We start from the raw sequence: 26,529 nt of genomic DNA on the forward strand, positions 1-26,529 counted from the left end.
GAGGTACTGGAGAAGTCGTCTTCGGAGCCGAATCCTTGTCTGATGGGCGTAGAGAGTGATGCCTCTTCTTTTTCTTGTGCTTCCATGACTTAGAAGCATGACCCGACGTCTACTTCGATCTCGACCGCGATCATGACCTGGACCTCGATCTTGATCTTCTTCGACCTCTCTTCTCCTTTCTTATCTTATCTTAGCCATGAATAATTTGGCTTCTCTCTCCTTCAATGCCTTAGGGTTCATCTTGTGACAACAAGCGCAACCCTCGACATCGTGATCCGATGAAAGGCACCAAAAACAATCCTCGTGGAGTTCCTTGATGGACATATGTCCCCCACATTCCCTACAGGGCTTGAAACCCGACTTCCTTGTAGACATCTTCAAAAAAGATACAAGAAAAGCAAGCCAGAAACACAATGTATCTACAAAACCATGAAGAGACTCAAATCCGTTGGCGTCGCCGGCGCGGAAAAAAGGGAACGGACGTCATCACGCCGACGAGGCACTATTATGGCTCCAGTGACGTCAGCGGAGCAGCGTCCGGATCCATGCTATTGTGACGTTGTCCTCGTCGGCGTGGAGAGCTATGAAAAATTTCCAAATGCTGGTGGCGCAGGGTATATTCACAAGATGAGGAATCCACTGGCAGATGTATCCATCAGAAATACCTTTATTGTGTATATATGGCTCGTGTGGCATCACAGACACCAGTAATTTCTGTTTAACCCAAAGATACTTGTATTTATGAAAATGAGTTGTACACTCCAGTTAAATTCCTACAGTTCTCTCTTTTCACGGCATCAGATACTCACGTTTTATCGCCAGCAGGGTGTTCCCGTGACAACATGCCACCGACACAACAACGTAGGGGTAGTTCTCCTCCACTTGCACAGGCCTTGGTATGCCAGAATCCTCGTCCTTGCGCCCTAAGCGTCCCCTGGCACCCTTTCCCCAAGTGTACACCTCACCATCTGTTAAGAGAGTGATCAGAATATGAGTTCACCATCCTAAAGCATTCATAGGTTCACAGACAATATAAGAGCGGTTTCCCCACTCTTTTCCAACCAGTGCCCTTAATGAAGTAGGATACACTGGAGGAACTATTTTACTGAAGGCTTACTTTGGTGTCAATAGGATTACTGCAGATCCTAAACATACAAGTGAACATCACCCAGTAGTTCACTTGTAAAAAACATAAGTGCTGGGGCTCTGCCCAGGCGGCAGCTTGCACCAGTCAATTTCTCCTGTTAGTGCCGCCTAAAACAGAACCAACCTCAAAGCCATGAAAGAGGGGGAAGGGTGTGGCTTAATGGGCAGAGATGCAGACTTTGGAGCTGCGGAACCAGGTTCGAGTCTCGGCATCGGCTCAACATCCTGTGATTCTGGGCAAACCCCTTAATCTCCCCGTAAATGAATGTGTCCTTCAATATTAGTCGTAAAAAGCGTTGGGGTTGATGATTAAGTGCCGGTGCTGAGCTGGAAACCACCGGCTCAAATTAAGCACTGACTTCACCTCTCTTATCCAGCTTTGCATAGTTCTGTACAAACAGCTGTAAAGAGCGGCCCTCCCATCACAGTTACATAGGAGGCTCTGAATCTGAGGAACTACCGTTAGCCACCTCACCTGCTCCGATGGCTACGGTGAAGGCATCTCCACATGCCACCATTGTGAGCTTTGCGCCTTGCATCCCAGAGACCAGGTAGGGGGCACGGCTGTTCCGACGGGTGCTAGTGCCCAGCTGGCCATGCTGGTTACTTCCAAATGTGTAACATTGTCCGGACACTGAGGATATAAGACAGCACATCGTGAATGAGGAGAAAAGTGCAGACGTAAAAGGCAGACATGAAAAACAACTTGCCAGCGACTGAAAAGCGGTGAGGTGTGCCTCGTGCAGCAGAAACTGTCTGGACGTAGCACTGGAGAACAGCATAAAATTCAAACAGAACCAGGAAAGACCATACTGGTGAGCTTCCTTGTAATCTATGGCATGCTTGCTTTTCAGAAAGATCTAAAAATGTCCCTATTCAAGTTTAAGTTAATTAATGATATGTAGGTTAATCTTAATTAGCAAATCAAAATAATTAAAGATAAAACATTCATGGCTCCTGGCTTCAGGTACAAGACTGGATCAAAAGCCTGGCCGAAGGAGAGTTGGGGTTCGCTGGTCGCTTGTCTTGCACCAGAGAAAGCCAATGATGGCTCACTAGTGACTGAGAATGAAACTGCAGATCAAAATAAATGGGGCTAAATGCGGGACAATCGTTGTAAACGATGTTTACCGTATTATTTCTTGATTCCATTGTGAGATAGGTAAATCAAAGCATGAGAGATGGAACATGGTTATGTGATTGACTATGACGTATACGATATTTGCTTATTTAAAATAACCCATATTCCGTCCAGATAAATACATGTTCAGTTTAAATCAGACACACTCAGATAATGCTAACAATGTTCTGTTGTTAGATATCAAGACTAGAGTGGTGGCTGATTGAATGGAAAAGGTCACAGAAGTTGTATGAATGTCAAAAGAAATTTACTTGGAAAAGGTTTTTTTAAATAAAAAAATTAAAAATGAATAAAACATAAAAAGGCCCCACAAGTACATAAATAACATGCTATAATTAATTCAGATGTAAAATAAATTAAGGAAAAAAACAGAGTGGTGAAGCTCATTTATTATAGCAAAGCTTGAGCTGCTGTATATAGGCATGCAAAATACTGAATATAATTAGCGATCAAAACGGCAAGCCTATGTAGTTTTTACATAATGGAAAACACTAGCATTAGGCCATACATGAAAGAAAACCATATAAGTCACTGAATTCAAGACCAAGACATGCCACAGCTTAAATACCAATCTTGAGCTAACATGAATCTATTTGTAGCTAATCACAGTACTCCCTGACACTGATGCATATTCTAATATTGAAACCTATCTCTAGATACTAAGGGATACCAATTCATGGTACTTGCATAACTGGTCAGCAGTATGCTCTTTAGGGGGATCTTTCAAATGCTTTATACTTTCATACCAGAAAAAAGCTAGCTCCAGGCTCTCCAAGACATAGTAAAAACCTTTCCTGAGGGGTACAACAAACATGGACACTGCTTGACAAAGATTCACCGCCTTCAGTAGAGCTGCCGCAGAACTGGCTCCACTGAAGGGAGTGAGAACTCTGCCTATCTGACGGGAATCTTTAAATATGAAATGGAATCGTCCACCAAGGGAGCAGAGACCAAAGCCTCTGCTGGCCTAGCTAGCCAAGCAGCCTTCTGCTATACTCTAAATTGGGCTCTATGTAACACCTTGTCCAGACTCACCTACTGCCAGGAGCTGTAAGCTGGGGGCTACCACAGTCCTACTAAATCTTATGATAAACCTGCATACGGACACTTGGGTACAGATAAAGCTAGGCAACAGGTCTTTCCTGTCGAGGCGGATTCAAATGGACAAAGGGCTGGAACAAGGATGCGTTCTGGCGCCCACACTTTTCAATCTGTTTATAGCGGATCTAGTCCCAAACTTAATCAGCTGTAACACACGCCCCAAAAAAAGGAGACATGTTGCTACCCTGTCTACTATACGCGGACGACATAGTCCTGATTAGTCAAACAAAAGTAGGGCTTCAACACCTTTTAAATGCTACACACGATTTCTCCAAAGCAGACGACTTACTGATAAATCTGGACAAAACCAGAACCATGATGGTTGGGAAAAAAAAGGAGACAGCCACCTGTTTGGTTCTGGGGAGAGACCAGAATCGAGAACACAACGGAATATAAATATCTGGGAGTAAAGCTAGAGAAAGGCTGTTGATTTCTGGCTCAGAAACATAGCATTAGGCACAAAGGCCTAGCGCTATCCATCTCCTTAAAAACTTTAAACACAAAACTAAAAAGCCCTTCGATCCTGCCTTTGGCACAGGTGGTCCGCGCAACGCTGCTACCAACAATCACCTATGGCAGCGAGGCACAGAAAGGAAGAGATGCCAAAACACTTGATGCCACAGTAACGACTGCATACAGGATCATCTGGCTACCTAAATATACATCGCCTGCACAAATTAGTCTCGAGTTTGGTCTGCAGAAACAATCAATTGCAAGGCAAGGGGCTTACATCATCAACTGGGATAAAGTGCGGAAAGCCGATCAGGGAACTCTTCATGAACAGTTATGGAAGGAGATTTAATTACACACAGCAACCATCTTTAAAAAACTGGAATGGAAGACAGTGAAACATCTTTCGTGGCTGGAGGACAAAGCTGCCTTATCAAAAAGGTCCCATGGCTGGATGACTTTAAACTCCAATGCGAAGCCTAAATCACAAAATAATTTTAACCTGGGGTACGCAAAAAACATAAAGATTAGCTTCATGAAATATAGGCTTGGCTTGCTACCATATATACAGCACTTACCAGACCAACAATTTGCGCAATACCCAAAACAGACCACTGCTGCATTACTTTTGAAAGCTTTATGTGTACATTAGAGTTGTAAAAGCCAAGTAAAGTACACAGACAGTATGTCATTCATTCAGGTGTAGGACAACCAACGTTGCTGGACTATGGAATAAAGCACGCTGAAACACCAACATGACCCACATTTGTTATAATCTTCATTTCCCACAGTGGTGGTCATTCTGTGAAAATGGTGTTTGACTTTTCACTGCTATAGATTTGGTAAATTGAGGGAAAATTGACTTTCGGATAATGCGCTAAAGTGCTTTTTTATTACCTGCGCGTTTCATCAATTTCTGTTTGGCAATGAAAAGTTGTCAGCATAAACTGTTCAGACTGCACATTTTTGGTGCGGTGATAATGTGGCCACCGTGGGTGGGCGGAGGTGTGCTGCACATCTCATGTGCACGGGGAACAATTGATGGACAGAATGCTGAACAATGTCATACATTCACCCCAGTATAGAGATCTGTGCCTAGATCCATTGTTGTTTTGGTGCAGGAGCATCTGTACATTGTCCCATCCGCGCTAAGCGTTGTACCGCTGTGCGCTAAAGATTCGGAATTACCGCGTTACATGATGAGCTCAGCTCGTCATGAGCGTACGACAGGCGTACCTCATGACGAGCTGAGCTCGTCATGAGCATGGAAGGGGTTAACAGGCAGTGACCATTTCGCTATGAACGTGACTCGTATGTCTTATTCTGCTGAATGAAAGGGTGGGGGGGGGGTGCTGTACATCTTAGGAGGATCCAAGCGGCTGAGGGGGCTGTGGTCCGTGAGCAAGCCACGGAAGACGCCCGTCGTGGCCCCTTAGTTGGTAATGCTACATGGAGAAGTTGCATGATATTGGGATGCTGAACTTTGAAGGATGGTGTACTACTGTACATTCATATTGGCTATACATGACTAATTTGTGTGACCTTGAACTTCAGTTGAGGAGACATTCGGATTAAGATCCAAAAAACCTGGACGGAAGTGAAGATTTATTTCCCTTCTATGGTTAGCTACGGGTCCAGAACTTCTACCAGCCCGTGCTCTGCCCTTGGCCACACAGATGGCTCAGATGACTTCATCAGTGACATCACTGACTTAGTAAACGCACTTACCCTACACAGAGTCAGATGGCAGGGTGCCGCAGTTCTACTGACGAATAAGCCATGCTCTGGCAAACATCAAAGGGAGAGGTAAGGCCGCAGTGCCACTGTCTACTTATTGATGAGGACAAAGGAAGCTGCACCCTCTCCTCTTGACCACATGGCATTCTTTCCCCTAGTTGGCAGCCTTCAGCTGTGCCCTCCAGGCTTCATGTAATAGGCATGGCCTTCATCAAACCAAATAAGAAATGTGTGGTGGACCAAGCTTTACATCAGTTCATATTTTGTGTTAAAAATGATCCATTCAGCAGTTTTTACTACATGGGACCAAAAATTCATGTGGAATTCTGAATGGGTAACAAGGCACATATAAGAACAGCAGTAGCATAAAATAAGTTGTCATTGTTTCAAATTACAATACAAGCTTTAAATTTATGCAGTAAACTCCCTACTTTCCTGACCTATACCAAACATTTGTGTTGATTTATGAAATAAACATTGGCAAATCCAGTAGGTCTAGCCTTTCTGCTTTGCCAATGCAGACCTGTTGGCTTCGCCAATATTTTTTGAAATACTGTTCAGCATAGGCGAAAAGAAACACTATGGTTCTTGCCAGTACTGAAAACAACAGAGTAATTACTAGTGTCTAGAAATAATTCAAGAATTCTTTCCTTCATTTTTTTGTATTTTTTTCTGTATTCTGTTATGCTGAGTACATCATCAAAAAAAGTGTGAAGATGTATATACAGGTGTGTCATTATGCATGCACATGTGTACATGGTGCTAGAGGTGCTCCGGTGAGAAGATGTGTATGCATATGTTCGTCACTACGCATGTACACACATGCTTGGTGCAATAGCCACCACTGTTTTTTATATACAGTTTCAAGATGCCCATCTTGGAGTGGAACATTAAAAAAAAAGTGTGCAAATGCACATTTTAGAAATGAGCAGCATGATAGTAAATTACAGATACTTGGCGCTTCATAAAAGTTTTTTAATTTTTTTAAAGGAGGAGCTGTGGTAGTAACCTCCCTGAGGCTGGGCCCTGCCAGGCCGGGTCCCTGTGAGCACCCCTAACCTCCCTGAGGCTAGCCCCTCCCAGGCCGGACCCCATGAGCACCCCTACCCTCCTTGAGGCTGGCCCCTCCCAGGCCGGGCCCCTGTGAACACCTCTACCCTCCCTGAGGCTGGTTCATTTCCAAGCCGCCCCCATGTGGAGGTGTGCACCCCTACCCTGCCTGAGAATGGTCCCTTCCTAGCACTGCTGCAATACACTTAATAGGAAAGTGCCTGCACTTATCAGCACTGCTGCAATACTTGTAATGGGAAGGTACCCACATTTCTCAGCACTGCTGCAATACATTTAATGGGTGGGTACACACCCTTCTCAGCACTGCTGCAATACATTTAATGGGTGGGTACCCGCACTTCTCAGCATTGCTGCAATACATTTATTGGCTGGGTACCTCCACTTCTCAGCACTGCTGCAATACACTTAATAGGAAAGTGCCTGCACTTATCAGCACTGCTGCAATACTTGTAATGGGAAGGTACCCACATTTCTCAGCACTGCTGCAATACATTTAATGGGTGGGTACACACCCTTCTCAGCACTGCTGCAATACATTTAATGGGTGGGTACCCGCACTTCTCAGCACTGCTGCAATACATTTATTGGCTGGGTACCTCCACTTCTCAGCACTGCTGCAATACACTTAATAGGAAAGTGCCTGCACTTATCAGCACTGCTGCAATACTTGTAATGGGAAGGTACCCACATTTCTCAGCACTGCTGCAATACATTTAATGGGTGGGTACACACCCTTCTCAGCACTGCTGCAATACATTTAATGGGTGGGTACACGCACTTCTCAGCACTGCTGCAAAACATTTATTGGCTGGGTACCTCCACTTCTCAGCACTGCTGCAATACACTTAATAGGAAAGTGCCTGCACTTATCAGCACTGCTGCAATACTTGTAATGGGAAGGTACCCACATTTCTCAGCACTTCTGCAATACATTTAATGGGTGGGTACACACCCTTCTCAGCACTGCTGCAATACATTTAATGGGTGGGTACCCACACTTCTCAGCACTGCTGCAATACATTTATTGGCTGGGTACCTCCACTTCTCAGCACTGCTGCAATACACTTAATAGGAAAGTGCCTGCACTTATCAGCACTGCTGCAATACTTGTAATGGGAAGGTACCCACATTTCTCAGCACTGCTGCAATACATTTAATGGGTGGGTACACACCCTTCTCAGCACTGCTGCAATACATTTAATGGGTGGGTACCCGCACTTCTCAGCACTGCTGCAATACATTTAATAGGAGAGTGCCTGCACTTCTCAGTAGGAAACAGGTACTCCAAATAGTGAGTATCTACAGTCCTATATTTCCATTTAAAGCACTGTCCACACAAGCAAACATGGCTTTAAGTTGGGGCGCGGCTAATTGTCCCCAGCAATATCAGCCTTTCAGAAAACCTGCCTTGGCATATCTACCAGGTCGTCTCTAAAACCTCAAACCAGGTGTGAGGCTCGCACAGTCCGGAGTTCTTTACGTGCCTGACCACTGTAGTTCTGTGGTTTCTATTCTTAAAAAACCAAATGAATACAAGTACCAGAATGCAAAAGGAAAAACGCACCTGGGCTACCTATGGGGCAAGTTATCTGGTTGTGGAAGTCAACAGGGGGTAAAAGACATTGTCATTTATAACGCCATTACTTGATTAATGCTTCACAAAGGGAGAAAAAAAACAATAACATTTTCAATGCCAATAGCTGAAAACAATGCCATTGCGAGACCTATTGCATTATAAATGCTTGTCCTTACAGTGTTCCCTAGCAAGCCTGCAGGACTCCATATAAATGCAACACTGAAACTGGTTGAAGGGGGGGGGGGGGGGAGGGATCTGAGAGAGCACGACGTGCCCATACTTTTTTAATTTAAGAAAAACAGTTCCCGTACCATCCAGGGACGGTTAAGGTTGGTGTAGGTAGAATACACCGAAAGCAGAGGATGGTAGTGTGTGTTAGAGGGACTTATTCTTAGAAAAATCTTGGTTATGAAATGGTGTCGAAAGACGTGAAGTGAACGAATATAGGAAATTATGGATTAGTGCATGATAGAGCAAGATTGTGTGTGTGTGTGTATGAGAGACAGAAAGAGAGAGGGAGTAGTGTAAGTGTTTATTAGTGGGCGGTGGAAGTGAGATATGGACTTTAACTTAGTTTTAGTATTTATAGGAAGGCAGCAAGTGTAAGTAGGTAGTTTGGAGAGAAGAGATAGAGTTTGAAGGAGTGATGTGAGGGGGTAGTGGAATTGTTAGATGTTAGCGGGTAGCAGAAGAGTGAGGTATAGTTGATAGAGGGGTTACTTTGTTTTTATTGTAATTGCTAATTGTGTGCTGGAATTGTGTGGTGTTTAGTGTGTTTGTGGTTTGGAATTCTGTGGTATTGAGATTAGATAGTGCTGAGGGCTGTACTGCATATGTTGAAAGTAATTTTTAGAGGGTCAGGTAGTTTTGTATGAATTGGGGAAAGAAGGGGAAGACGTTTGCAGATGGATAAAGAGGTTGTGTTTGTGTAGGTAGAATATACCAAAAGAAAAGGAGGGTATGTGTGTTAGAGGTTTATTGTTCTTGAAAACCTTTTCTAATGGAGCATGCACTGTAAGAACCTTCACTTCCTTGCTACATGCCCAGCAGGAGACAAACCAAGACACTGAAATTTTAAAAGCTGAGTAATTATTTAAAAAAAAAATCAAAACTCTTCTACAGCCATTAGTAAGTTGTGACCTGGAATAAAGTCCAAGGAAGGGTGTGCTCTCAAGTATCAAAGCCTTTAGGGCCACATTATCAAAGGACCCCAAAAGCTAGGCCTTTAATCTAGTTTAAGGTACACACTGAGAGAGAGATATACTCAGACACATCGCACATCTTAAATAAGCGTCACAGAGAATTTTCTAATTGAAGAACACACAGCCTGCGTGCCTTACAAATAAACACTCATATTGGGGCACTGGTTTCAGCCATGCATACAGAGACCTTGCGGGGGTAACCAAAAACACTCAATGCCATCCTCTAAAACTCACGCCCACTGGAGAACCCACCCTGAAAGGTACATTAATACTTAACACCTGACAGAAACACACAGTGGGTGTGTGCTCCATAAATCTCGAGACACTATGTATGTTCCCGTGGAATATGTGTGAACTCCCTCTCACTTATCTACATGGTCCATAGACCTGCTCCACTGAAATACAAACACAACAGTTGGCCTCCTGCTGATTACTTTTTCTGTGAAATACACAAACTTAAATGCAAGCACACTAGCTACATTTCCGGAAAACACACATCTAATAGCATATTAATCAACAAGTGTTGTCAATCAAGCACTGTGTGAACGTCCTCTCGATCACGTACACAGACAATAGATAATCTTCCTCTGAAATTTACGCCAATTGGGTTAAAGGGGAAGGCATCCCCGGTCCACCATGTTACACAAACAGAAGAGCATTGATTTTGAAATGCAAGACTAACTTAAGTTCTCTCCCAGTGACAAGACACTCTTTTATTCGCTCCGAGAAGGAATAATAGCACTTACTGTTTGAAAAGTGATGGTAAAGAGTCCAGACAAACTTCCAGTTCATGAATCTTCATGGCTAGCAGGCAACTTCTCGACTTTGAATAGATGAAAGTCCTAGGTGGGCCCCTGCTGCGACCTGAGAAGGCTCTCAGCTACTCCGGCGGCAGCCCAGGTCCCTAATGTATTAAGTTAAACAACATGACCCCCAACCTGTACCCCGTTCACAAGGAAATAAAGCAAGACTAAACATTCCAACCCAGGGGTCAACAGGCCACCTCCCGAGCCTCAGAACGCCCACCTACCCGAGAGCACTCCCATAACTACTGCCAACCAGTTCTTCCAGGTCCCCAGGTGTTCAAAGCTCCCCGTAGACTTATCAATGCAGTTACTCAGTTGCTGAGAGACTCATAGGATTCAGTTATGGCTACTATCTGGGCCCTCTGCTCCATGCTCAAGGTCTGGCGTAGCCTCCATCGAATCCGGAATAACCTCCGAATCTGATGCCATCTTGGAGGACGGTGATTTGGCCCAAGCTCATCGTTCTCTTTTTTGGTGCCTGTCGTGTAGGCGGTCTACGTCCCTTCAAGGGAGACTGCGAGATATGCATCCCTGCTGAACTCGTAGAGGAGAGCAAGCGCCTCCCCTCCGGGGCCCAGGCAATCAACCAATCAACCTTCTACACCGAGAAGAAAAACAGGGCCCTCCCCTTCACTCTCCACTCGTAGTTTCGCAGAGAACATAAGACTATATTTAAGGTTCACGTCCCTGAGCCGTCGTTTGATAGCGATGAATGTCTTTCTCTGTTCCTCTACCCTTTGGGTGTAGTCATGGTAGATGGCTATGGAATGTCTCTCGTTGAAGAACCACCTTCCACTGCGATAGAGCTGAAGCAAAAGGTCTCTATCTTTGAAGATAAATAGTCTTGCAATTATGGGAAGAGGGTGCTCCGGGCCTAGGGGGGCCCACCAGCGCCCTATGTGCCCGCTCGATACTGAAAAATTATGACAGCTGCTTGGCAGCCATTTCGCGAATGATCCAATCCTCCAAGAACAGGTCTGCCGCAGGGCCCTCCACCTTCTCAGAGAACCCCACGAATCTTAGAATACCCCTTCGGGACCGACCTTCCGAATCTTCAGCCCGGTCTTCAAGCCTGTTCACTTGGCATTTCAGCTCTTCCATTGTATGGGGCAAGGCCCTTGACTTACTCCTTTAGGACCTCTGTGTCCTTTTTCGTAACGGTCACCCTTTCCGAGACTTTCCTGAAGTCACACCTTAACAGATTAACATCTATAGCCACTGCATCGATCTACCGGGTCATGTCATCACTGGTCGACTGAACGGCTCTACTAACGTCCACCAGTGTAGGAGAATCCTCGCCAGCCCCCACAAGTGCTACCTTTTGCAGTGGTCCATCCTCATTTCTATCCCCCAGGCCGAGGGGTATGGGCTGGGCGTAGTTAGTTATTTTATTGGATTGGGATTTTGCCGTTTTATCCTTCCCATCATGGCCGGCTAGGTGCTCAAGCTGTATCTTATGCCACCCTCCCAAACCTTGGAGGGCAGGGTGTCACTGTGCACCAAGTACTCGCTTTCAGGCCTTAATATCCACATGAGTTCAAAGGTGGCCCACGGACTCTCACCAGCTACAGACTCTCACCCACAACTCGGTGCATCAGGCCCCCTCTGGCCTCAGGATAGCCGTCACTTCTCAGCCCGCTGAGCTAACTTGCCGTCCGAGAGCCTTCAGGTCTTATCGCACAATGAGACTCTGCAATGCTATACAGTATCAGCAGGGTGGCCAGGGCACTGGGTCAGCATCTTGCACCATAGGGACGCTGCTCACGAGAGTCTCCTGGCCTGTCAAAGCTCATGCAGCCTGATGGTCACTACCCCCTTGGCCGTCCAGCTTCTTGTGGACCACGTCCTGACCAGCAAGGGCTTGTATCGTCACCCCGAGGCATGCACCGGCGATAAAGGGATGCCACAACTCCAGGCAGCCCATGGGCCTGCAGATCGATCTTCGGAGTCTAGTCCTCCCCCCAGCTGTCCTCACCTTCAATTAGGGTTAGATCTTTAATTGGAATTAGCGATGATGGCTTCTGGTATGATTGGTTGCTGGACTAGTTGTGGGACTAAGAGTAGGGTTAGGTTTTCTATTGGAAGTAGGGACTAGGGCTTCCTGTGCCATTGGTTGCTTGGACTTGGGTCGGGACTACTGGGAGGGCTAGGGCCTCCATTGGACGTAGAGATCAGGGTTTTTGAACTGATTGGGTGCTTGGGCCATGGCTAAGATTGGCTGTAATGTCCTGTCGCCTATTGGTTCTAGATTTTAGGGCTAGTGTTGTGATTGGATAGTGTTAGGGCTAGGGTTTCCATTGTCTGAAGGGGTCACCTGATTACTAGGGCAATAAAAGACCAGTGTTAGGGCGTCTCAGCCCGGGCATTGAGGCTAAGGGCGGAGAAGACAAGGGCAGTTGCCAGTTTGAGCCTGTTCGAAATTGACCAGGGCCAGGGCCAGAAATGCTGCCCATTAACCCATTTAGCAATACCCAGCCCACACCATCCACATCCACAAACGTATGGTACTTATGGATCCATATATTTATCAATATCATCTAATTTAACATTTCCAATGCACTACCCTATTCCTCGGCCTATACTTCACTCAATATATCTTCTAGCCCAACCTTCGGACTCATCTCAAACATCTTTCTACTATTCTTTCCAATGGACTACCCTATCTCTCATCCTGTACATCTATCAATATATCCTCTACATCCACTCTCATATATCTCAAACCCCATACCACTGCTATGATCCCCAAAATAACTCTTTCTAGACTCTTTCCTACTCTACCCCTCCTTGCATCATCTGACACCTCTTTTACTATACCGATCCCCTACAAACAAACCTTTCTAAACTCTTCCCTCTGATGCCTCCCCTCCAAAACTCCTTTTTACTCATCCAAAAGCCTCCTCCTACTGCTAAAAACAAACAAACAAAAAAACATTTCACTCTTTTATCCCTCAACTATCCTTTTCAATCAAAATTAACAGACTAACATGTTCACTTCTCAAATTCCATATTCAACTATACTAATCCTTTATGGGTTCCGGAGTGGCGTTCTACTAGCCAGAAAAGCACTTTAACACCCATCAGGGGTAACAAGTGCTATATGAATGCAAACCTTTCTTCCCCTTTTATTCCTCCGCTATCCTTCTCACTCCAAATAACTGACTAATATCCACCACTGAAATTACTTCATATTTCACCATATTAATTCACCACTAAACCTTTATGGGCTTCCTGAATAGTGTGCGTCAACACCCCATCAGTGGTAACAAGCGCTATATAAATACAAACCTTTTTCCTCCTCTACCCTTCTGCTATCAATCCAAATCCAAATAACTGACTAACCTATCCACCACTTAAAATGTACTGGCATGTTTCTCTTTACTAATTCAACTCTAATCCTCTATCGGTCCTGGAGTAGCGTGCTCCTCGCCGAAAAAGTGCTTTGACGCCTTGTCAGGGGTAGTAACCGCTATATAAATGCAATTACAATACAATACAAAATACAATGGTGGTGTCGTTTATGTATGCATTCAACTTCCACAAACCATCTCCTAATCTACTATTGTCTGCCTATGTTTGCATGCCAAACTGCATTACAACACATATGCTAGAGTCTACCATATTGCTCATTCTATTTTGCTGCTAATGCATGCACTCTTTTTATCTGCCCATACCAGTGCAGCTTCAATTGAGACCACCAATCATCCATACTAGATTCCGTTTGCTGTACTTGCACTGCTCCAAAGATAAAATAAGGATGGCAACTTAATTTTTTTCTCATTTCCAATTTCAAATATCTACACATTTACAGAGCCTTTTTAAAACTCTAAGTTTTCATTTTTTATGTATATGTAGTTTATTAATCTGCTATTATTTAATTATGTAAACAGTCGCTGACCCCCGAATATGTTTTGCAGGCCCCAAGGGGTCTGCAGGCCACAGGTTAAGAACCACTGCCCTAACACATTGGCTTATCCCAGTTCCAGTTAGGGGTGCAAGCAGCACACGGAGCCACGCTTTCTCTTACTCAAGACATCTGGCGATAACCCTAAAAGTAGTGCCTCATTCGGAGACACCTGTACCGTATGAGATGTACAAAGCACCACTCTCTCACTCTTGATGCTCCAGCCGCAAGAAGAACCATTGGAATTAAAAGTGAACTAAACTCCACAGTCCTCCCACCATCTGCGCCGGGTTGTCCACGTTAGACCTTTAAAAACGACTGTATTATTAATTTGCAAAAGCGTTACATCTGCGAGGCGACCTTAAAAAAGAAAATGGGCGACTGTTTATCCCTTGTAATCAACACTTGTATGCCTCTTGCTTGTGGAGCTCTGTATGTCCGCCTCAGACCCAGGGCTGATGTCTACCATGTTAAGCGTGCTTTTGAAACTACTGGCAACGCACATTCCTCCTAGAGGCACTCGATAATGACAATAAACGCAAACTGACGCAAACTGCCTAAAGCTGCACACCCGCTGAAATACTGCACGTTGATAGTCGCTACAAAGTCTTCAGGGTTGTAACCAATGCACCGCAATTACCGATCATCGAATTGAAATACCAGACAGTACTCCACCTAATATTAAATTAACAAAAATATACACCACTGTATCCATGTGTTAGGAACCTGCAACCCACAGGAATGACACTAGAAAGCACTTGCAGCCTGATTCATGAAGAAAGGAATCTGCGACTCTCAACTTGCGATTCACAGCGAATCGCAAATGGAAAGGCGCAGATCGGAATTCATCATAGTTAGCGAGTAAATAAAGCGATTCGCACACGGGCGCTAAAATCGATAGCGAGAAAATAAAATCGCCGAAAAATCACTATTACCCAGATATTCCGTCTCTATTTTGCGCCATCGCAAATCCCCATTAGCGACATCTCGCCAGTAGCGAGATCGCACTAACGGGAAGTCGCTTTTCGAGCGCCGTGATGACATCACAACCAGGAAGCAGGCAGTTCCCACCCCCATTCTGAACTGCGAGGCTGATCGCGAGGCTGCAGCTAAACAGAGCTCCTACCGGGACACCTCCAAAGTAGCGCAATTTACCCATTTGCGACAGTAGCAATGTCAGAGGAGTCTGCACCAGGGCCCAGTGACACCGGGCGCAAGAGAGAGCTCAAGTTTTCCGAGCAGGAGTTGGAGCAGCTCATCGAGGGAGTGGTTGAAAACCACGCAAAACTTTTTGGAAAGGACTCCCGGAGGGTGCCAGAGATGGAGAGACGTCGCATCTGGCTAGGAATCTCAGCTAAAGTGAACGCTGTGGGCGTGACACACAGGTCACTGGACGAGCTCAAGAAGAGGTGGTATGACCTCCGAGGTCGTGCCAAGGAGAGGGTGGCAGAGAGGCTGGGCGAGACATCTGGTACTGGGGGCGGAGAACCTACTGTCCCTCCCAATACCCCCATGGAGGACCGCGTGGAGGACACCCTTGAGACAGAGGCGTGCATAGGTGTCACCAACCTGGACTCATCCCGACCCAGCCAAGACAGCCAAGGTAAGTGGCATGCGACTGCGACCCTGTCCCCTAACAATGGTCATGGCCCTATAGCCTCCCATATACATTCCAAGTCATTCAAACAATGCACATAAGATCATGGCCACAAGCATTGTGGGACATGTAGTCTGCCCATAATGTAAAAGAACCCCAATGCAGCCTCACATATCCCAAAATAAGCAATCGCTAAGCCAGGCAGGGAATGTCAACCAGCATGCATGTAGCAACTGTACGTGTGACAGATACATGCTATTAATGTAAGTCCAATTCCCCTCACAGGTGGCGCCGACTACAGCAGCGACAGCGACATGCTGCAGATCGATGAGTCAGAAGAGGATGCCGAGGAGGTGCCAACACCAACACCTCCTGCACCATCAGGCGTAGCACCACACCCCGCAGCCAGGGCAACACCAACAGCTCCAGCACCATCATTGGCAGCACCTAACCCTGCAGCCAGGGCAAGACAAACAGCGCCAGCACCATCCGGCGCACCACCTAACCCTGCAGCCAGGGCAAGACAAACAGCGCCAGCACCATCCGGCGCAGCACCTAACCCTGCAGGCAGGGCAAGACAAACAGCTCCAGCACCATCATCGGCAGCACCTAACCCTGCAGGCAGGGCAAGACCAACAGCTCCAGCACCATCAGGTGCTGCACCTTTGCCAACCACAACTCCACCACCAGCGGCACCATCTACTACTGGTGCAGCTACTGTGGTGACTGTGCACACACCCACTGTGGGCAGCCAGCAGAGCAGGCATGTCAGGGCTCGCCACCATGACACATCACACAGCGGCAGGAGGGGGATGGCTGCGCGCATGCCAGGCATGAGCACTGAGCGCCGGATGCTACGCATTCACCAACAGCAGGCACGACGGCAAGGGGCCATTCAGCTGCAGCTACACAAAATTGGCCGCAATGTGGCCAATGTGGGTGATAGGATTGAGCGCATGACGGCAGCCATGGAGGCCAACACTGCTGCACTCATATCGCAGCGCAACTCCGCCCGCCGACGCCACCGGCAGCTCCTTACGCGCCTGACAGCCTACACCCGCTCAAACTACATAATGGGGAATGCCACCTCCCAGCTCTCACGACGGTGCCTGGCGCAGCAGCAGCAGCTAATCCAATGTGTCGAGGATGTTGGATGGGTGTTGGAGCAGGTCACCACTGCCGTACTGGCACTCCATCCTACTGGTGAAGGCAATGTGGGGAGGGACGACACCAGTGAGGGCGCCTCCAGTGTCAGCAGCCTGTCTGCCTCACTGGTTGGCGTGTTACGCCGCAGCACCAGGCCCACTGCAGGGACACGTGCCGTCCCAGAGGAAGAGCCAGAGCGGCGTTTGGGGGCTGCGCGCCGGAGGCGCAATTGAGTTACTTGAACATTTCCTAGATAATGCTGATGATACAAGCATGTCCAGTGGCTAGTTAGGAGCAGTATGGCGCAATACTGCTGCAATATTATGAATGTAGACATTACGTTATTATTGTGGATTTAACAATAATATTTATTCATGCAACATACATGGGCCTCCAGTCATTATTTACATTGCCATGCAGTAGTGATTGTTGGGTGAGTGGATTGTGGGCTTCAGAAACTGTTCATAGTGATGTGGTTGCGCCGTCTGTGTACTTCAGCAGGGTTCTCCCCGCGTGCATGACGCACATGTGCTGGTGGACGGTCGTCCCCTTCAGACTCACTGCCAGAGATCTCTACTGGTATCCGGCGCTTGGTTGCAATGTTGTGTAACATTGCGCAGACAGCCACAATGCGGCAGCACACATCAGGACTGTAGTACATGGCCCCACCTGTCTTGTGCAGTATGCGGAACCGGCTCTTGAGTAGCCCAAATGTCCGTTCTATACAATTCCTTGTCCGTATGTGAGAAACATTGTACCGCCGTTGCTGTGGTGTAGCCGGGTTGAGGTATGGGGTGAGGAGGTATTCCCGGAGGGCGTAGCCACTGTCACCTGAATGAGAGGAGCAGAGGGTGAGTGCCTGTGCTGCGCAGCTACATCATTGCAATGTGTAATTGTTGACAATGTGTACTTACCAAGTAGGTGTCCTTCCCCAAATTCTCCCCTGGCCAGTCGTGTGTGGAGGCCGCTGTGCCGGAATATAAAAGAGTCATGGGTACTCCCTGGGTACTGGGCCACGATGTCAGTAATGATAGTCTTGGCATTGCAGACCATCTGTATGTTAAGGGAGTGGTATGACTTCCGATTCCGGTACATGTACTCCGTCGCAGCTGGTGGGCAGATGGCAATGTGGGTGCAGTCTATGCATCCTATCACAGATGGGAAATGGGCCACATTGTAGAAGTTTAACTTTGTCAAGTCCAGTTCCTGTTGGCTGGTGGGGAATTTGATGTGTCGGTGTAGCTGGGTGAGCATTGCGTCAACAAAACTCCGGAGGCAGCGTGACATGGTGGGCTGGGATATCCCCCCCTGCAGCCGCTACTATCCCCTGGAAGCTCCCAGAGGCCAGGAGGTGCAGGCTACACAATACCTGTACATGTGTAGGCACAGCATTGGTCCGCCTTGTTGGGTGCTGCATCAGGGGGTCAAGGTCGTGTATGAGTTGAATTATCATGGCCCCATTTAGCCGGTACTTCGCATAAATCTGCTCCCTGGTTTGTCCCAGCAGGGTGATCCGCTGACGGAATATCCTCTCCTGTATTCTGCATCTCCTCCGTGCTGCTCGCTGTAGCCTTCGCCGCCTGACCAGCATGTACATTCCTGGCATTGTGAGACACCAACTGCTGCTGCTGCATCTCCTTATGTGTGTTTGGTCAGCCCTTTCCCTGTTCCTGATTGGCCAACGGTTTTTCAAAATGTTCTCTAATGACTTTTATGGTTACCACCTGCTTTGGGTTGTCCTTAATTTGCGCGGCGCTAATAGAGAATTTGAGGTTTTTCGCTATTAGAGAATTTTCATGAATACCGATTGCGACTGTATTGCGGATTCGCTAAATTTATTCTCTAATTCCGTGCTTTGGCGCAAACCTACTGGGATCTGAGATTATATTAGCGAATTCGCAATCTTTGGTTAGCGCTTTGGTTATTTTCTTGATGAATGCCGATTTGGGAAATTGCGGCCGCAATAGCATTTTCGCTGCTATTGCGCCCGCAATTTAGCTTGACGAATCAGGCTGTTGGAGTCCTCGACGTGGTACTAATGCGCTATTCCACTGCTGCAGTACATGCAAGCCTGATCTCAGTGAAGGAGTGATTATGAAGTAGAAGAGGTAAAACAATAACAGCTCCAACATATAGGTAAAGCTGCTTAGTGAAGTGCTCAAAGGCAGACATTGATGGAAAGCGCAGTAGAGAGATACAGAGCACGGGCAGATCAATGATTCTCTCTCAGACTAGTAGTGCTGCTCAAATAAAATACTTGCATGGTGGCAGACGGCCTAATCTCACTCTCTGCTGTTTCCAAAGACACATATGCATCTAAAGTGGTACAAAACATACGGCCTGTTAAGAAACCAGCGTTCATGCTATGCAGCATGGCTAAAAAATATTGGCAAAGCTAATAGGTTTAATATGCGAGACCTAAAGGCTTTGAAAATTCTTGTTCTGACTGTTGTCCCCAACACGCCCATTTTTTTGCAAATGTTTTATAGAATTGTACTATTTTTATGAATATTATATGAATTCCTCCATTTATTTCCTGCCCATGTGTGCAGCTGCTTTGATGTCGTGTAGTGTCCAGGACAACTTTCACCGGTTAAAGGCTTTGGCAATTTACACAATACGCGGAATTGCACTGTCATTGAAGCAGCAGGGAGTCCAGTGCAATTTGATGTAAGCAGAAATGAAAACAGGTGAGGGGGGCTTGAGAACAGGTAAACTGTGCTTACCAAAACTATGGGGGTAATGTGCCAAAATCTAGAAAGGCATAATTAAAAAAAAGTATCTCTTCCAAATGTACTGATAGCATTTTACAGAACATACTCATAACAACTGCAATCACATGGAGGAACGTCCTTCAAAAACAGTATAAAAATCTGGCGATTCAAGTTCAAAAATAGGTACCTAGTACAATTGCTTGGCCAGTCCCAAATTCAAAATTTGGTATCCTTGAACAATGTATGAGAAAACTGGAGCAAACCATTTTTTAAAGGTATACTCTTTATTAACAGCAAAGTAGACATATTGGGCCATATGTATCAAAGCAAAATGGGTTCGCAAACGCCGAAATTCGCAGAATTCCGGCATTTGCGAACCCATTTTCGCTAAATGGTATGTATGAAACATTTTTGGTGCAAAATAAGGACTCGCTAAATTTGCCATTCCTTATTTTGCGATTGCATTTAAGGAATTGCAAATTTTGCGATTCCTTAAATGCAATGTATCATGGAAAAAACATTCCAAAATGCCATTAAGGAATCGCAAATTACCACCAACTTCTAGTTGGTGGTAAGTTGCGAATTCTTTAAAAAAAGCATTTTTTTAAACATCAAAAGGTGCCATGTGACGCTCATACATGCCCTTAGGGCATGTATGTGCGCCATATGCGCACACATGTCATTTTCAGGGGTGCAGCAGGGTGTTTTTGAGACACCCCTGCACCCTTGAAAATATTCATAATTTGCGAATCGCAAATTTCCCCTTCATTCCTATGGGCCTCCTGGCCCATAGAAATGAATGGGAAATTATTCCTTAATTGCGATTAGCAATTTGCTAATCGCAATTAAGGAATTTTAAGGAATCGCTAAAAAGAAGCGATTTCCTACATACATACCATTTTGCGATTTCTAAATAGCGATTCCTTAAAAATCGCTATTTAGGAATCGCAAAATGGAATGTTGATACATATGGCCCTTAATCCGCAAAGGATTCCCAAAAAAGTTTGCACTACCATCAAAATTGGAGCATCATAGAGCCAATTTACTATTCTCTACCAGACACAATGGTAACATGCTGTGCTACTTTTATCTAATGTTATCTGCTCTACCTTTGCACTTTACTACACTCTATCTTTCCTAAGAAATATTTTGACAGCACTGAAAGTACCAGCTTCAGTGGTAACTTCGTATTGTACTCTAGCTGTTATAACCTAATGCTTCATGTTCCGTTCCCTGGATCTATTTTAACATCTCCACTAACAATTCAATTTAGTCTGAAAACATTCCTGGCCTAATAAAACTGTACCCTTAGCAAAGTTATGCTATCTAAACACATTGTACCTATACACATGGTACTTTCTTTAAAGCTTTTACAAGCTAATCAATACTCTGGGGCCTATTCACAAAGGTAATTTATACATGAATAAGTCTACATGTGTACATCTACTCTTACACTTTTGAGCAACTTTGCTACTTTGGGCTAGTCACAATTTCCAAATGTAAAGTTACTCAAAACATAGATTTACATGTCTCCATCCCTGAAATGGGCGGTGGAGCCAAATTTACAAGTGTTAACTTTACTATAGACAAAAAGGAGCAGTAGTAAGTCCAGCACTATACATGGCCAAGCACTGAATAATTTTAAATAGTTTAACATATGAATTAATTTTCATATTAATAAATGATACAAAAATTAAAATAAAATATTTGCTTGTAATATATTTTAATAAGCTTTTAAAAATTGAAAAATAACAACATTTTATATTAAAATACTATTAAAATCCGTTTACTTAATTCTAGACATCACTCTTAATAGTTACATAATAAAAAATGTCATTTAACTTTAAGTGGGATTTTGATATAATTCATTCTTCAGAAAAAAAATTAATTTACATTTAATATATTCCAAATAATTAAAATGTAAATGTAAATAAAATGATTAATGATGTAACATTTGTATTCTGTTTTTAAAAATAAACATCTAAAATTAATGCACAATAATATTAACATAAAAATATTTTTTACTAATTATTTTCATGTTTAATACATTATTCTACATTTTCCTGCACTTTACAATAGGAAGATCTCTGTGGACATGTATTTATATTCTTTGTACTGAGACTCTGCAGTTGGAGCAGAGATCTTTGTACAGAAAACGATAGGTGAAGCACAACCTCCGCACGTAGGTTTGTGAATACCATTTGGTAGTAATTGTAGTACTACTGATGTACTACAAAATGCAGTTTCTAAATAGGCCTCACTGTGTTCTTCATACAAAGTGTTTAATAGGGCACCATGCAACCAAAGACAGATAACAGATATGCAATGCATTCTCCTTGAGCAAACCTCATATGCTTGGGTGAGTCTCACCCCATATATGGGGACATGCTTTATTCCAGCCCTGTTGCCTAACAATGTCATACCTGTAATTGCAGCAGAATGGGCTGTCCCGATGTCTACAGAGAGGATGTCCTCTTCATTCAAGGGCGCAGACCGCACAGGAGTGAAGGTGTACGCTTCATCCACTTGTTTCTCTTGTGGTGGTTCACCCCATTCAGCTGTGATCTCATCGAGGCCAAGTTTATTGAACCTGCAGCGAAAAACACATGAATGACAGCGTTAAGAACACCATCCAGCAGTCTGCCTTTTTAGGTCTCGCCTGTCGATGCGCATGCGCATCGAGCAAGCGAGACTATAGGGGCTCATCCACACTTTATCTAACTTGCAAGGAATCGTGGCGATTCCTTGCAGTGCCCGTGACTTTTAAGCTCAATGCGCATGTGCATTGAGCTTAAAAGCGCGTGCACAGCCGCCCGCATTCCTCCGACACCTTTGAAGTGAAGCTTAGCTTCACTTCAAAGGCCCGGCTTGTTCACACCCACATGCCGCTCCGCCCCCTCCCCTGAGTCATCCTGCCTGCCCCTTCCCGCCGTGTCGCATTTCTCCTCCCCCCTCCCCTCTCTTCCCTCCGTCTTGGTTCTTTTGTCGATGTTCTTGTTTTCCTTCTTTTTATATACGTGTGTACGTTTTACAGTAATTTGAAAAGTGTTTCTGCACCTATTCCAAGTCCGCCTCTGTGGAAGAAACAACACAAAGTCAAATTTTTTCACAATTAAATGTGCCGTTTCTATTTTTGGAATTGTTGTTCTTACTGCCAGTGTTATTAGTCTGGCAAGTTTTGGTGGTGACATGTTTACTTTTCCTGCTTCTTGTTTTTTTAAAGAGGTTTAGGCTTGCAGGAAAAACATTTTTAAAAATGTAACGATCGCACCAGCTTGTGTCTGCTTTGCCGGTGCTTATTACCTGTTGCCGCCCGTGGTCCGTTTCACAGTACGCGGTGTTTTTCTCTGCCCGGGAAGTGTTTGGAAGTTAGACTGATTAACTATTAGTGGACAACTCCTCGTCCAAGCCGAAACTAGCAGTCTCGCACCTCGTTGTTGGAGTCGGAGGAGTGGCACTTAAACACATCCTGTCTTCCCTGTACTTTACTCATCTACGCTCTGCCATCTAGCGGTTACTCACTTGATAGCAGCGTTCTGTGTTCCTGTTAAGAGCATTTTCTGTTGCATTGAATTGCTTAAAAAATACGGGCTTATTGTTAGTATTTATAAAACTAATCAAAACAAAGCAAGCAAAAATAAAAAGTATATTTTTTACTACTTACATTATATTAACCTAAAATGTAATCCCGAAGAGTCCCTAAAATGAGTTACTCCCCATCTTATGAGAGAGAAATTGTGTATTTAACTTGAAGCATTTTACACATCTTCCATAACAGAATTCATAGTGAATGAGTGGATGGATGGATACTCTTAATAGATTTTACTATCATCTTAGAATTTAGTTCTGTGTCATCTTGGGTTTTTACAACTTGATCTCTGGCGAGTCAGTGTTGTAATTACTTTGATGCAACATCTCTTCTAGGATGTACTTAGTGACAGAGCAATTACAAATCTTTGCAAAGCAAATTAAGCTATCATCAGTGGGTTGGAGAGGTTGCTTCAAATGAGACTTCAGATAAAGCTGAACGATGCTCATAATAGCAAGACCCGACTAATAAGCTATAAATCCAACAGTAGACATTCATTACAGGACTGTAACTACTCCGGTTGCATGTACTAATTTCACCAATCAATCTTGCCACCACATCCACCACCACATCCACCACCACATCCACCACCGCATCCACCGCCACATCCACCGCCACATCCACCACCACCACATCCACCACATCCACCACCACATCCACCGCCACCACTACATCCACCACCACTACATCCACCACCGTATCCACCACCACATCCACCGCATCCACCATGACATCCACCGCCACATCCACCACCGCATCCACCACCACATCCACCACCACATCCACCACCACATCCACCACCACATCCACCACCACCGCATCCACCACCACTACATCCACCACCGCATCCACCACCACCACATCCACCGCATCCACCATGACATCCACCGCCACATCCACCGCCACATCCACCGCCACATCCACCGCCACATCCACCGCCACATCCACCACCACATCCACCACCGCATCCACCACATCCACCACCACATCCACCACCGCATCCACCACATCCACCACCGCATCCACCACCACCGCATCCACCACCACTACATCCACCACCGCATCCACTCACCCTCAACACCTCACCCTCACACAGTGCAATAGGTCTCACAGGATTTTTAGTTAAAGCTTTTACAAATGTTTATTGCTTTTTTGATTTGTAATTCTTTAGCATTGGCTACAAAAAATAAAAATGCAAAAGATTTACAACAAAAAACCCATAAACAATTCTAAATGCACTAACTCTAATGCTGCGAGACCTATTGCATTTCCAATGCTTGTTATAAAACACAGTCAGTGGATGACCAACTAAACGTGTTCCTGGCAGCTGGCAGGCCCTCTCACACTGCAGTTGCCACTTGCAAAAGGTATTATTTTTTATCTGTGTGTATAGCATGAATGCAGAATCATATTGTCACTGCTGAGTACATCACTAATGTGTTCTAGCACAGTGACATTCATTTTGAAGAACCTAAACAATTTTATGTTGCAAACTCCTCTGCCAAATCCAGGTCTCAGAAGCCTCTGTTCAAGGCCATGGATCATCAAGATAAGAGTAGGAAAACCCACCTTGATGGTGACTCTACTATTCTTTTTTTTTTTTTTCAGAACAAAATTGCATTATGTTGTTGAGGGATTGCAAAAAAAAGGCACTGCTCTCCGGAACCAGAGGAACAGTGAGCAGGTAAGTAATCATCACATACAGGCAATTCAATCAACATTTTGATGTAAATGAACATCCCCCCCGACTCCCTCCCCTTTCCCCCCCCGCCCGGATCCCACCCCCACCCCCGCACAGTGTCTGACTCTACTATTCTTAAGCCTTGCCCTTTCTCCTTCACAACTGGTCGCAACAGCCTGCAGCTACAGACAGAAATCCCTGTCCAACACGCCATGCAAAAGAACGTTTGGAGGCGCAGCACTTAAGCCCTCTCTAACAAATGTGTTGCCTGTTACCGCACAGTGACTATATGTTTTTCTCAAATGTACAGTTGAAAGACTGTCCTTACAAAGGAATGAAACCTATGCTGTCTCTTGAGAAACTGGACATTTGAATTGAAAGGTTTCATGGATCAGTCATTTTGAACGCAGCATAAAAAGAAGGTACTCTTCGCATATAGTAAACTAAAGTACAATACATGTGTGACCATACTTTTTACCTTTTGCTCCTTTATTGTTTTGCTATGCAGGTTTTGGTGTCTTTGGGGGGGTCTTTTTAGTGGAGGGACGTTTAATTGAGTTTGAGGTATAATTTGATAGAACTCCATCTAATCCATGTGGCCTTTCATTTGATCCTATATTGCTTCCTGGTAAAATCTTTAATAGCAGCACATGATAGCAAAGTTGTCACCGACCAGAGGCTTAAAGATATTAATACTCTACTTTCTCAAGAACCAGGCACTCAACTAAATTAATGGTAAGTGATGAGGTATACAACCCAGCCCCATACTGTAGGGCTAACCGACTTGAAACTTACAAAACAACAGAAAATTTCCAATTTTCAATATAATAGTTGATATATTTAAGGAGCTTTTAACAAGTCCTGTGGATTAGGAAAAGGGGCAAAGGCTTCCCAGAGACGTCTAACAGGTTTTTATACTCTGGAGGCTGCTGCCCTCTTCTAAAACGGAATGCAAACTCTGAACTTGGTATTATTTTAAGTATCGAAAAGGTGTCGCTGAAAACATTTCAGGTTCGAAAACAGACTGAATTTGTTAAGGAGCTATCTTTCACTGGAGAACGCAAATGCGTTCTGACAAAGCTAACAGTTTTGCTTGCATTTTTAGTCCTGAATAAAATATTTAAAAAGAAAAAAACCTCATCATATTGAAAAACAGAAACAAAAAAGATAGCTTTCTGTAAAAATAAAAAGGTCCGTACCTGTGGTCATAGTTCGGCATTGTAGGAATCTTCATTGAAGTCATAATGGCTTGAATAATTCTCCGCTTCCTGAGCAAACCCCGGAACACCTTTCTGCATAGCCATTCTTCCATGGGTTTAACATAGTGGAATTTCTTTCAACCATCGAATTCATGCAAAATTATGTCCGCTGGAAGTTTATCACAGATGTAATCTTTTCCAGACTATTCAAAATGTTGCCATGGGATTTCCAACTTTATGAGGTTACATTATCTGACATGTAAAAGCCCTTTCAACATTATGTGCATAAAGGTAAAAATGCAGCATGATAGGCTTACATTAAGTGTAGATAAAAAGACGGTCTGACCCTTTTACAGCCTGGGAGACACCCCTTCCCATATTACATTCTACAGGCAGATACCTGCCAGAGCCAGTTTTTTTTGTTGAAAACCAAGCATACCAATAATGCTTAATACAGGAGGGAGCTGGATGG

General features: G+C 44.8%; 1 protein-coding gene across 3 annotated transcripts in view; it reads right to left on the reverse strand.

Annotated features, from left to right (window-relative positions):
- The window catches only part of NEK8 (NIMA related kinase 8), a 299,189-nt gene that overhangs the window by 17,578 nt on the left and 255,082 nt on the right, over window positions 1–26,529 (reverse strand). For 2 of the 3 annotated variants that reach the window (XM_078680094.1, XM_078680093.1), the window contains exons 12-14: window positions 22,012–22,178; window positions 1,622–1,780; window positions 810–968 (exon numbers count right to left, since the gene is read on the reverse strand). In XM_078680094.1, the coding sequence (XP_078536220.1) occupies window positions 810–968; window positions 1,622–1,780; window positions 22,012–22,178 (485 nt within the window). The remainder of the gene's footprint in view (window positions 1–809; window positions 969–1,621; window positions 1,781–22,011; window positions 22,179–26,529) is intronic. The other variant, XM_078680095.1, reaches the window with a different exon arrangement.

The sequence above is a fragment of the Lissotriton helveticus genome, chromosome 3_1 (assembly GCF_964261635.1).
Source record: "Lissotriton helveticus chromosome 3_1, aLisHel1.1, whole genome shotgun sequence".
Taxonomy (NCBI): domain Eukaryota; kingdom Metazoa; phylum Chordata; class Amphibia; order Caudata; family Salamandridae; genus Lissotriton; species Lissotriton helveticus.